Here is a 14,022-nt window from a genome sequence, read left to right as displayed (position 1 = left end):
TGAGCGGCAGGACTCTGGCCATTTCCTTTCATGCCGTCCACCTCAGTTAGACAGTGTTAACGCTGAACATAGCCCTGAACTTAAAGCCTGGGGGGTGGGGCTCAATGCTGGGAACAGAGCAGGCATGATGACTAGCACCGCTGGCCGCCTTTGCAGGATATCATGGTGAAATGATCAGTGTCTCAGTCCGTCCAGGCTGCCAGAAGAGAATACCATGGCCTGGTGGCTCATACAACAGAACTTTCTTTCTCACTGTCCTGGAAGCTGGGAAGTGCAAGATCAGATGACAAGGAGAAACTGTTCGTTTGTCCATTCTCCCTGCAAATCCTTAGCGTGGAATCAAGCCCTCTTGCTTTCCCTTCTGATTAAGCACCTAGTCCCTTGCCTACCTGATTTGCTCTCCTAAGGGGTAAGGGGTGGCACCGTGCCCTGCTTGAAGGCAGAACGTCTATTTTCACATGCTAATTAAGCATCAGTCCAGTCCTTAGTGGGTGCAGAGGGGGTCTCGGGACTGAGGGAAATGAGATTTCCACTTGGCGCTCTCCCCTCTTATTCAGCCGGCTGCTCCTCTCCCCAGCCTCCGGCTGACAGAGGCAGTGAGGTGGTCAGAGAGATGGCTTCTATTGAAACCCCCCCTCCACTTCCTCCACCTCATCCGGAGCCTGGCACTCCCTCAGCCCTGGGGACATGGGCTTCTGGATGTTTTCCAAATGTCAAAATCTGGTGAGAAGCTATTCTCTGCTTCCAAGTAAGTGTCAGCATCGCCCCACTCTGGAGAGCTCCGAATGATGAGGCAACTGGGGAGTGCTTGTGGGCCCCCAATCTTCAAAAGACCAGGCCTCGTGAGGGTCCTTTTTCGCACCCCAACTGGCTAGCGAGTGCTGGCTTTGCTGAAAACCAAAAAGGGGGCAGCCGGAGCCAGCTCGACTGTGTCCAAATGAAGACAAACCAGCGAACACTCTGCTCTCAGTGACAGCCCTGGAACCTTCTAAGTCAGCTCTGACTCACTGCGCATTAATGATGTTGGGATAAAAATATAACAATAATACTGATAGCAATACCACCTTGTGGGTGTGTGGCCATCCCCACCCTCCTACTCCTTTACCCACAGCCCTGGGCCAGGCACGCAGCACGGGGGTCAGCCCAGTGTCAGCCTCTTCCTGCTGGTGACCTTGGGCAGACAGCTAGCATCTGCACCAAGCCTTCATTTCTCAGTGGGTCTGATCGGCTCTTGGGGTTGTGGGGAGGATGAAATGAGGTCCTGTGTGGGTGATAGCATTACCTATAATAACGAGTGACCCGGTGCACGGATTCTTGCACATTGAAAGGAAATTAATTGAAAGGGGCAGGACTGGGTGAGACAGGCCAGACATGCCCTGGAGCCAACCTCCCTTGGTCCCTCCCTAGCTGGCTGCACCTGGGGTGGCCCATGGCTCAAAAGGCATCTGTGGAGCGAGCGGGGTCCCTCCGGTAGGTGGGGTCCCATAGGCTGACCTGTGGGGATCTGCTGAAAACGGCTCTCTGACATCCCCCAAGGGGTCCAGAGTGCGAGAAGGCACTCTGCAAAATCGCACGGATTCTTGCACATTGAAAGGAAATTAATTGAAAGGGGCAGGACTGGGTGAGACAGGCCAGACATGCCCTGGAGCCAACCTCCCTTGGTCCCTCCCTAGCTGGCTGCACCTGGGGTGGCCCATGGCTCAAAAGGCATCTGTGGAGCGAGCGGGGTCCCTCCGGTAGGTGGGGTCCCTTCGGCTGACCTGTGGGGATCTGCTGAAAACGGCTCTCTGACATCCCCCAAGGGGTCCAGAGTGCGAGAAGGCACTCTGCAAAATCGCTGTCATACAGGGTGTGGAACACAAATGCAAGTGTGCAGTAAACCAGGTTCAGGGCCAACAGTGCCCCAGCAACAACATAACCCACGCCCAAAGGTGGAATAGTGTGACCCCGTGAGGAATCGGGCTCCCTCCTCTCGGTTTCACCCGAGAACTGCTGCTGCCATGTCACTGCAGCTTGGCTCCTGTGTTGAGCGTCTGCCCCCTGGTGATCAGTGCGCATCATAGCGACCAGTCAGACGGAGGGACACTTAACATATTCGCCTTTTATACGTATACTAGAGGCCTGGTGCGCAAAATTCGTGCACTGGCGGGAGGGGCCCTCAGCCTGGCCTACACTCTCTTGCAGTCTGGAAGCCCTCGGGGGATGTCCGACTGATAGCTTAGGCCTGCTCCCTGGCATTCAGACATCCTTAGCACTGCTGCAGAGGCGGGAGAGGCTCCTGCCACCACCACTGTGTTCGCCAGCTGTGAGCCTGCCTTCTGGCCAAGCAACGCAACCCCTGTGGGAGCGCACTGACCACCAGGGGGCAGCTCCTGTGTTGAGCCTCTGCCCCCTGGTGGTCAGTATGCATCATAGCAACTGGTCGTTCCAACATTCCGTTGATTTGCATATTAGCCTTTTATTATATAGGATAGGATAATAGCTAAGTTTCTTTAAAAAAATGTTTCTTTGATTTTAGAGAGAGAGGAAAGGAGATGGGGGGGAGAGAGAGAGAAATATCAATATGAGAGATAAACATTAATGAGTTGCCTCCTGCACATGCCCCGACGGGGGGGTCAAGCCTGCAACCTGAGTATGTGCCCTAACCAGGAATTGAACCTTAGACTGTTTTGGTGAATGGGACAATGCTCCACCCAACTGAGCCACACCGGCCAGGGCATCACTAATGTTTCTTGAGCCAGGTCAGGCACTGTGCTAAGCCCCTGAGGTCTGCAGTCTCACTTCATCTCCAACCCAACCCAATGATGTATTATTATTGTTCCCACTTTATAGATGAGAAAACTGAGGCACAAAGAAAGTGTTTAGTAGCTTGATGAAGGTCACATGACTAGTGACTGGAGGAGATGGGACTTGAACTCAGGCCATGGAGCCACAGTCCACTCTTAACTCCATAGAGCCTGGCATAGAGTAAGTGCTCAAAAAATGTGTATTGTTATTGTTGTTGTTATAATGAGGCTAATTATTATGTCACTAACTTAGGTAAAGATATATTACTGATTCTTATTTTGCTAATGAGAGGCAGATAGGGCAAGAAGCACTATTCCCATTTTACAGATGGCACCCTTGTGGCCCAGAAAGGGAAAGGGAGTCTTGGTGACAGGGCTGCACCTCTGTCCCATCACGACCACATCATCATCCTTGTCGATCATTCAAGTCACTGTAGCATATGTCATTCATGCCTCCTGGGGCCAGGCTCTGGGAATGCGCAGAGGGAACGCAGTGAGGCCCGGAGTGGACAGCTAGGAGTTTTGAAGCCCTGATCCCATGCTTTGCCCGGTTGCCTGTTAGTTGTTAATTTGCGATCGTCACCTGACCTCTCAGAGCTTCTGTTTTCACGTCTGAAAAAATGGGTTTCCATGAAGATGCAATGAACCAGTAAATGTGCAATGGCCTTACCCAAGTTGGGCACAAAACAGGCATTTACTAAATGTGACCTTGATTGTTACCCTGGAGGAATTCACAACCAAAGTGTCAGCTTTTCATCAAATATTGGCCTCAACCTCCAGAAACTTCCACATCCAAGACAAGCTACAGACATAGACACACACACTGCAGTCACCGTGATGGTTGGGGTTTTGTAGGATCATGCCCACAAGTTCCCCACCTGGCTGCCTTCAGCAGACTCTTTGGGCCCCAATCAGGTTGACATCTCAGGGTGCCGGTTGATGACTCCCTTCCCTAAGCCTCTTAGAAGCTTGAGGAACCTCCTGTGTTTTAAGATTCATTTCTCTCTGTGGGAGGGTGCCCCACCTTCCTAGTTACGAGTGGTTATTCAACTCATTTTTGCCCCCAGCTCCATCAGGCTGGCTCTCCCTTCTCTCCATCTGGCTCATGACCAGAGTTAGACACCAGGCTGGATTTTCCCATACTGCATCTTTAGTCCCCTCCCTTTCCCAGGTTACCCAGTGTTCCCAGGTGCCCTCAAACACAGAACAAGGACCCTCAGCAAAGATGCGTTCCAGGAATTTATATTGAACAGAGATGTCCCCAGGCTCTTGCGGGAGCCAAACCCAAATCTTTTTTTTTTTTAATATTTTTTTTTTTTTTTTTAAAGGAGAGGAAGGGAGAGGGATAGAGAGTTAGAAACATAGATGAGAAACATCGATCAGTTGCCTCCCACACACCCCCAACTGAGGATGTGCCCGCAACCAAGGTTGTCTGGAATCGAACCTGGGACCCTTCAGTCCCCAGGCTGACACTCTATCCACTGAGCCAAACCAGCCAGGACCCGAACCCAAATCTTGCTGACCTTTTGCTTCCCTTCACCCGAGTCATCACCTACTCGGTGACCCCAGGATCTCTGTAGGTCACTTAGCCGTGAGACCAGCCTCCCTGGGCGGTCAGAGCCAGGATGGAGCCAGGAAGTGGGGCCTGAATTGTCGGGTGCTTGGGTTCAGCCCTGCTGGAATTTCCACTTATTTTGCTAACTATTTATTTTAATAGTGAGTATATTCAATGCTGGATGTTGTCCGAGTGGGACAATGACGTTCTGGTTCGGGGCCCAGTGGCACAGCTCTGCACATTCATTCATCCCCTCCAACCCCAGCCACACTCAGGTTCTACCCAGAGAGGCCACGTCGGGTCAAAGTCATTTTTGCTTCCTCTCTTTGCAAATCAGTATCAGTGGCCAAAACCCAAGCAGAGATTCTCAGAGGCCAGTAGAGACCCAACCCACGTCCATTTTCTGAGGGTCCCAGGTTATCTTAAAAGGTAGAAACATAATCACAAAGCGTGTGCATTATAACTATATACATTTGGCAATTTAATTCTTTAGTAAACACACACACACAGTCCAATGTAATAAAATGGCGGCAGGCCACAAGACAATTACAGGAGTTCTTTTAAATTAATTCATAGGGGAATAGGTTCGGCTCCTCAGGGCTAGGCTCCGCCCTTCGGGACTGGGCGCAACTATTGAGGACAAGGTTCAGTTCTTGGGGGTAGGCTGTCTCTTCGGGTGTAGGCGCGACTCTTCAATACTAGTGTCCGCACTTAGGGACTGGATTCGGCTCTTAGGCCTTGGCTGGGCTATTCGGGCCTAAGCTCGACCTTTCAGGACTAGAGTCCGCCGTTTGGGACTGGGTTCCACTGTTCCGGTATGGGCTCTGCTCTACGGGGCTAGGCTCCGCCTTCAGGACTGGGCTCAGCTGACCTGGTCTGGGCTCCCCTCTTTAGGGCTAGGCTCCGCCCTTCGGGACTGGCTACAGCTGTTTGGTACTAGGTTGGGGTCTTAGGGCGTAGGCTTGGCTCTTTGGAATGAGTGTCAGCACCTTGGCTGGGCCATCCCGGGCTAAGTCCATTACAATCAGATTGACCCGGCCCTGGGGGAGCCCGTCCCGGGCTAAGTCCATTACAATCAGATTGAGCCAGGCCCTGGGGGAGCCCGGGTCCCCACAAGACTGCCTTAGAGGAAAGGACCCTTCAATGACCGCACTTGGCCTGGGAGCCCGAGGTTGAAGGGCTGCAGACTCTCCAGGGGGAGGTGCCTGTGGAAATCACGGGGACACCCTGAGGCTGGTTCCCAGGGGCCTGTGGGAGAGGGAGGTTTGCTTAGGGGCGAGGCTTTGGAGCAAGGTTCTGCCCTTCCGGACTAGCTTCAGCTGTTTGGAGCTAGTGTCAGCACTTAGGGATTAGAAAAATAAAATAAAAATAAACAAAATTAGTTCATAACGCACATGTACATTCTCGTGTGGTAATGGGACCAAGTTGCAAATTGTCTATCTGGTTATCTTGTGATTTCATTGCAACGATTAGCATAAACCCACTTGGAAAAAGTCTCCACAGTCTGACTTAAAGACCCCTCATCGCCAGAGGCCCTCACCCTGTGATGGGACTGCCTCCCAGGCACCTCCTTTTCCACCCCCTCCAGAGTATAGACCATGGGCTGTAAAATCAAAGTAGGGGGAGAAAAAGAAGCCATGTCAAGCTTCCACGGAGTTATTATAAAGAATGAATCACTTGCGAAATAATGCTTTGAATACACTACGAGGAAATTATACTCCGAGGCATTAAACACAGTTGGTTAAGTTTGTCAAGTAGCAATTTTTTAATTGCCCGGATGGGTGGGTACTTGCTGCTTTGCAGGTCTGTGGTCCTGAACCTTGAGCTGCCGCAGCTCGTAACCGGGTAACACTGGCTGCCCGGGGGAGGTGGTGCCCACAGGGTGGAGCGTGCTGTGGGGCGCTGCAGCAAAGGGCACGGTGCGGGGCATCTGGCCCCTGGTGGGGATGGCCTGCTGCCCAGCTCAGCCCAGTGTCTGCCCTCATTTGCGCAGAAGCAAAGCGGGCAGGTTGCGTGGCATTCTCCCTGGGCGCGTGTCTGTCTCCAAATGTCCCCTTTTTATTTATTATTTTTGTGTGTGTGTTAATCCTCACCTGAGGGTATTTTTCCACTGATTCTTAAAGAGAGTGGGAGGGAGAGGGAGAGACAGAGAGAGAAACATTGATGTGAGAGAGACACATCAATTGGTTGCCTCCCACATATGCCCCAACCGGGCCTACAACTGAGGTACATGCCCTTGACTGGAATCGAACACAGGACCCTTCAGTCCAGGGGCCGACCCTGCATCCACTGAGCCACACCAGCTAGGGCAAATTTCCCTTTTATGAGACATCAGTCCTGTTGGATTAGGACTGCCGGGATGACCTCATTGTTTCAGAATCCCTTCATTAGCAATTCCAACATGAGGCCCTATTCTGAGCTTCTGGGGGTAGGGCGTTACCATATGAATTTGGGAGGGACGGTTCAATCCATGGCAGTTCCTGAGGTGCCCTGTGTCTCCCAGGGGCCCGCTGTCATGCTCCTGTCCCTGTATCACCGAGAGGCTCCTGTATAACTGGGGAAGGGCAGGGGCCTGGCTTCTGTTCGAGATCTTCCAGATCCTATGCCTGGTGTCTACCTTCCTGCCTGAAAATCCTCCCTCCCTCCCTCCACCTTCTCATCACCCCCAGCTCCTGCTCTAAGGCTCACTGGCTCCCACCCACTCAGGCCAGAAGCTTCTGAGTCAGTGTTGACTTGGTCCTTTTCCTTCCCGCCCTCTCACACCTCAGGGCTCTCTCCTGGCACCCCAGTCTCCATCTCTTCCCTTCCTGGCCTGCAGACCTTGCAGTCACATGTCTTTCAACACTCGGCTTTGATAAGGTCACCCCCTCAGTCAGGTAGCTTCAGGGGTTCTTTAGTCTCTGGCTAAGCATTTGAGGGACTTCGAAATTTAAAAATATATATATATTTTTTATTGACTTCAGAGAAGGAGGGAGAGGGAGAGAGAGATAGAAACATCAATGATGAGAGAGAAGCATTGATCGTCTGCCTCCTGCACATCCCCTACTGGGGGTCAAGCCTGGAACCCAGGCATGTGCCTTGACCTGATTGAGCAGAGACCTCCTGGTTCACAGGTTGATGCTCAACCACTGAGTCATGCCAGTCGAGTGGACTCTTCAGTTTTGACATGCATTTGATCTTATATGAGTCAGCTTGAGCTGCCATAACAGAGTTCCACAGACTGGGCGGCTTAAACACAAAGTTACTTCTCACAGTTCTGGAGGCCAGATGTCCAAGGCCAAGGGGCCAGTGTGGTCACATTTGGTGAGGGCTCTCCTCCTGGCTTGCAGACGGCCACCTCTGCTGTGTCCTTACATAGCCTTTCTGCGTGTGTGCGTGGAAATAGAGGTGTGTCTTTGTCTTCCTGTTCCTTTAAGGGCATCACTCCTATCAGATGACGGTCCCACCCTCATGACCTCATTTAACCTTAAGTACCTCCTAACTATCCCATCTCCAAATGCAGTCACACTGGGGGTTATGGCTTCAATGTATGAATCCCGGAGGTCACAATTCAGTTTACAACCGACCTCAAATACTGGCTGAACATGTTCTACATGCTGGGCACTGGTCTAGGGGCTAGAGATAGAACAAAGTGAACAGTGGGTAGGCCAAAAACTGTATCTAGAGACACATAGATAAATGTATAAGATACAAATATTTACGTGCACGTGCAAATACATACACTCCCACAAGAATTGCAAGCAGGGGGAAGTGCTATGAAGGAAAATAAAGCATAGTAAAGGTGGGAGGCAGCACAGAGTAACAAGTGAGGCGTTGTTTTAACAAATGATCAGAAAAGATCTCTAATGTAGTGACATTTAAGCAGATGGAGACACAGTAAAATTGCTTACACTTCAGCCAGTGGAATCCAATGCTTTCGCTCAGGAGTCTGCAACCTTTTCCTAAAAAGAACAAGGTGGGGAAGAGTTTTGGCTTTGTGGGCCCTACAGTCTTGGTCTTCATCACAGCTACTCACTCTATCATTGTATTGCAAAAGCAGCCATAGACAATACAGAAACGAGTGCGTGGACACTGACATTTGAACATCATGTAACTCACATGCATCATGAAATATTAGTCTTTGGATTTTTTTCACTTAACAAACTAAAAATGGAAAAGCCATTCGTAGCTTATAGGCTGTGCCAAAACGGGGAGCAAACCAGGTTCGGCTCGCGGGCCCGAGTTTCCCGACCCCGACTTTAGGACATGCAGCCGTAAGGTGCTTCTCCCAGTTGTGGGATGACAGTGGGGACCCCTGTGGAGCCTAGAACACCAGGCCCGGCACACAGTAGGTGCTCTGTATGTACTTGTTGAAGGAGAGATGGAAGGGAGGGAAGGACAGGAGAAGCAATCGGGGTGTCAGAAGTCCTACAACATGAATGGCTTGGAGCCCCAGGCTGGCAGTGACCTTGCCTAGCTGTCTCCCCTCGGGCTGCACGGCCCTTTCCCTCCACTTCCTCAGGGCCTCTGCTAAGAGGTGCTGACTCAGCCCCTGAAATGCCCCCGAGCTCAGAGCCTTCTTTCCAAAGCTGGGAGTAGGCAGCCCTCCGGACCCACTCGATCAAATCTGTGTCCCCCGCCACCTGGAACGCTCCCATTACCCACCGCAGACACCAACTCGGAAAAGGACGCACAGAGCCGCCAGCCCCAAACCCACTCACGCCCTGCTCCCAGCATAATGACTCACAGGTCCACTAACTGCCTTTCTAACCTGAACCTGGGTCCCCACTCAGAAAAGTCATTTGCATCCCCCACGCAGGCCCTGACTGCTCTAGTAATCTCCCACTTGTCCCCTCTTGAGTCATCTAATATGACTGCTGGCTAATTAAAACATCAAAGCCCCAATGCGGCAGCCCTGCCAGAGGCCTCCTAATGCTGGGTTTCAAGTGTGCACTCGGCACAACCCAGGGTGGAGAGCAGGCACGCCTGGCTCTGGGGCCCCAATTACTCAGCTCCTGACGACCACCCCGCACACATCTGGCACCTCCACAGATGCCTCTTCTATTCGTCCCGTTAGCTCCGCTCCTGCCACACCTCTTCCTCCTGCCTTCCTGGGCTCCCACCCTCTCCCTGGGTCCTGGGTCCCACCCCCACACCAGCACCACCTCTGTTTTCCCTCCTCCCGGATTCCAGCTGCTCCTCAGCCTCCGGGGCATTACTGTGATGGTGCAGAGAGTTTCTACACTGGCCTAGTGATGCCTGGCGTTTAGGGAGGATGTCTGGTGCCTCCCGCACGGTCAAGGGAGGACCACTCCTTCTCACGGGCACCGGTTGTCGGCACCATCAGAGGATTTTGTTGCGACAAAGGCTCGCCCGGGTGTGACTTCCACCACCTGTTCGTTTGCTGGAAGAGACAGCAGTGGAGACGGTCCTAGAGAGGTATTAGCATGTCTTTCCGGGCCTTCAGAGGAAGTGCGGTTGTTTGTATGTAGCTTCACAAGGGGACGCAGGTAAAAGGCTTAAAGTTTGGCAGGATGGAAAGTGCCAAAGGGGAACAAGGGAAGAAGTCATCCTGGTCCCTCTCCTGCTCCTAGCCAGGCAGTGGTGTAGTTACAGCGACAGTTATAGTCGTCATGCCAGATGTTGCACTGTGTGAGCAGAATAACAACACCGATTGTAGTCAGTAATGGCTAACACTTAGGAGGTGAGTGCCGTCATGCAAGTGAGAGATGATGGTGGTTGGACAGAGGAGCGGATGGACTCTTAGAGCTACTTAGAAAACGACAGTGGGCGGGAGTGGGGGGTGGGGTAAGTATGGGAGATAAAGAGGATGATGCCCAGCACAGCTCCCCCTGTGGCTGGCGCGGATGGATGGATGGATGGTGGTGGTGTCCGGCGCTGAGATGGGAACCACTGGGGATGACCAGATCTGGCCAGGGCAGGGAGGAGTGGGAGCTCAGGAGTCATGGCAGTTTCTGTTGGTTCTCTGCTACCGTCCCCTGCTCTGTTCTGGAGCTCTCGGTTCACCTGCCTCCTGTTTCGCACTCTAACATGACGGCACGGATGCTTTAGCACAGAGGTGGCCAGTGGCCAGAAAGGTGGCTATGATAGGCCACTCGCCTCACCACCTTTGCACAGCTGTTCTCTCTGCCTGCAAGGCCCTGCTGCTCCCCCTTCTTTGTCTGGTTAACACCTACTTGTCCGTCAGGTCCTACTTAGAAGCCAAATGCTCTGGGTGGGATGCCTCTCCTATGTGCTTGCACAGACCCCTGTAAACTCTTACTGCCCCATGTTACTGTACCCATTGCTCTCAGTTATAGTGGCTCCTTCAGTTGTGACGCCCCTCCCTCTGGCTGTGAGCTCCATGAGGGCAGAGAGCACATCTGTCTAGTTTGTCACAGTAGCCCTGGCCCTTGCTGCCTTGCCTGGCACATAGGAGATACTCACTCAATAACTGTATGTAGAATGAATGAATGATGAATGAATTCATGAATGAATTATGCATAATGGCCAAGCAGCAGGATTGTCAAAACAGGAGCAAGGTTTGAGAGTCATACTGCCTGGATTTGACTCCTGACCCGGGCTTACTAGCTCTGTGAACTTGGACAACTTGGTTAACCACTCTTTGCCTCACTTTTCTCATCTGTGAAATGGGGATGATGAGGTTATTGCTTGGCGCATAGTAAGTGCTCATTGAATGGTAGTTTTCAGTAGTAGTCGTTCAGAGTTCTCTGTGATCTCTGTCCTGGACCTAGCCCGTCTAATGGTAATTCACAGCTCCTCCACCCAACTCAGGTCCTCCAAGCTGATGTAACGTGCACCCTGCCTTCTTTCTGACCTCGTATCCTTGTCCTCGCCATGACGCGCATACTCCAGGCACACTGGCCTCTTTGCTGGTCCTTGGAATTCAGCGTGCTCATCCCTACCTTAGGACCTTTGCACTTGCCTTTCTCCCCTCCACTTAGTCATCATCACCTCCTTCTATTTCATATTCTTAACCCCACCTGAAACTGTACTGTGTGTGTATTCACTTACTATCCCCATTCTCCCGCTACAGTGCTCCAGGTCGAGGAGCCTGTCTGACTCTGAGCAAGGTGTCTCAGGGCAGCACCTAGCACATCGACGGGGCCCTGCCTCAAGGTCACGGCCCATTGCTCTACTCTTTGGCATGAACGTCACTGAACGTCGCCTCTTCTCCTCCCCTCCCCTGCTCAGCTGTCGCATCAGGGCGTGCCTGTTGCCTCTCCCTGACACTTGTGAGTGACCGATGGTTGTCGATGCACGGGCACACCTCTCCCGGCAGGTAGACAACTGCTCAGAAATGCCCGAGACAGAGTGTGACCCTTTTACGTGGGTCTGAAATGGAGGGCCAACATCGGTCGGCCCAGGACTTACCCGTCCTCACCTACTGGGCAGTTTTATTTGCAGAGGTGAAGACAAATGGAGAACTGAAGGTGTCCAAGACGGGGAATGGGAAGTGCAAAGGCCCTGGGACAGGGACATGCTGGGCATCTTCGAGAGGCAGGAACCTGAAATTTGGGGGAAACGTTCTATGCTGCAAACCTGTCTAATTTAAACCTCCTGTTTCCCCAGTACCTGCTGGAAATGGTGAGTTCGGGCTGTAGCAGGAAGGCCCGGAAAAGTAACTTGACCCAGCCTCCGGTTTGACTCCTCAGGCCTGAGGGCTTTATCCTTCGGAGAAACTGATGGTGTCCTTTCAGTCGTGCATTCATTCAGCAAACTTTCAGTGAGGCCCTGCTCAATGCCAAACCCTGTGCTTGGCACCAGGGAGCTCCTGACCACCTTTGGGTTCCTGACTCTTCCCCAGAACAGAACCCGAAAGGCTCTTCTGAGGCACCTCCTTCTGCAGAGGTGGAGGCGCCAGGCTCCCAGCCACCTCACAGGTGTCAGCCAGGGAGCTGACAACCCCTTCTCTGTGCAGACAGTTGGTAACTCGGAGCAGATTCCGGGAGGAGCAGTGCCGCTCCGTCCCAGCAGAGACCATGTTCCGGCGCCCTCCTGCCTGATGTCCCATCTTCACTCTCTCCTCAGGCCCCTGCCTCGGGAAGACAGTCCCCCCCAAAGAACGGCAGCCCCTCCAAGTGCCCCCGCTTCCTCAAGGTCAAGAACTGGGAGACCGACGTGGTTCTCACGGACACCCTCCACCTTAAGAGCACGTTGGTGAGTAGCTCAGGAGGGTGTGGACCGGGATTGATCCACCTCGGCACTGGCCACATCTGGGACCGGATGCTTCTCTGTGGGGGGGACTGCCCTGTGTACTGGCAATATCTGAAGACACTTTTGGTTGTCACAGCCTCAGAGGCTGCCGGCATCTGGTGCATTGCAGGCCACTCACGAGGTGATGGAAGAGGCTCCCCCTCCTGATGGGGCGTGGCCATAAAGTCCTATTGCAAGGGGTGTGACTATAGGGAGGGGAACAGTCCGGGCCATTTCCTGCAATCAACGCACCATACATGTGTTCAAATAAGCCACGGTGGCTGCTTGGGACTCAGTACCGAGGGAAGGCCAGTCACAAAGCCGCTCCTTCCCTTGTTGAGTTGAACAAACGTTTTCAGAACCTTAAAATGCTGCTTATCATCCCTTGCCTTGGCTGATGACCGCATCCAACAGTGACCTGAAGCTGGTGCTGGAGACACCCCCCTGGGGAATTAGAGGCCAGGTCAACACCACCATGAATATCCCATGCGGGTCTGCAGCCCCGTACCTGCCACACCTGGGCAGAACCGAGTGATTGCCCAAATCTCTCTTTTCCCTCCAGGAAACGGGATGCAGCGAGCGCATCTGTATGGGCTCCGTCATGCAGCCTTCTCAGCAGGTACGGAGGCCTGAAGACGTCCGCACTAAAGAGCAGCTCTTCCCTCTCGCCAAAGAGTTCATTGATCAGTACTACTCGTCCATTAAAAGGCAAGTTCACATACACAGAGGTCGGGATTTGGTGGCCCCAGAGCCAAATATAGCCCCCAGAAATGTTTTTGTTTGGCCTGCAAAGTGCTGCTTACATTTGAAACATTTCAAGCAATTCCCTGGCTGGATATGTAGCCTAAAGGAACTCTCACACTTTTGCACAGAAGGCATCCATAAAAATGTTCACCGAAACACTGTTCGAATAGAGAAAAAATTAAAATTAAAGAACCAACTGGAAACCACCTCAACACCATTGATAGGAGAATCTATAAATAAAAGGCTCTATTTTCCATAATGAAATACTATACAGCTGTAAAAAATGAATGGGTTAGCACTCTGTTTGCTCATGGGAATGAAGCTCACAAAATAACAGAGTGAAAGAAGGAAAGGACAGGCATAAAAGGGTACATTCAGGTCATCACCATTTATATAAACCTTTTAAACCTGCAGAACAATACTGCACATGATTCAGGGGCTATCTGTATACGTAGACAGAGGTATAAGCAAAAGCATGAGAATGTAGATGCCAAATAGCAGTCACTTCTGGGAAGAAGGTGGGCCATTATGGGGAAGTAGTCCCCAAGGATCGATGATATTAGTCCTTATTTATTTATTAATTCTTAGGCTTGGGGCATGGGTGTTCATTGTATTATTCCCTAGACCTTTTCATAAGTCTGACAATTTTCATAATAATTTTTTTGTACTTTCTAAAATTTCATTCACTGCCATCATTTAAAATGAGGAGAGTTTTCTTTAAAACTCAGATTTCCAGTTTCT

General features: G+C 51.8%; 1 protein-coding gene across 1 annotated transcript in view; it reads left to right on the top strand.

Annotated features, from left to right (window-relative positions):
- NOS1 (nitric oxide synthase 1) overlaps positions 1-14,022 on the top strand; it is an 80,204-nt gene that overhangs the window by 16,455 nt on the left and 49,727 nt on the right. Inside the window, exons 4-5 of the mRNA XM_006754134.2 lie at positions 12,373-12,501; positions 13,100-13,245. Coding sequence (XP_006754197.1) covers positions 12,373-12,501; positions 13,100-13,245 — 275 coding nt within the window. The remainder of the gene's footprint in view (positions 1-12,372; positions 12,502-13,099; positions 13,246-14,022) is intronic.

This window comes from Myotis davidii, unplaced genomic scaffold (genome assembly GCF_000327345.1).
Source record: "Myotis davidii unplaced genomic scaffold, ASM32734v1 scaffold1330, whole genome shotgun sequence".
Lineage (NCBI taxonomy): Eukaryota > Metazoa > Chordata > Mammalia > Chiroptera > Vespertilionidae > Myotis > Myotis davidii.
Note: the sequence above shows the minus strand (reverse complement) of the source record. Positions and strands in the feature narration are given on the sequence as shown.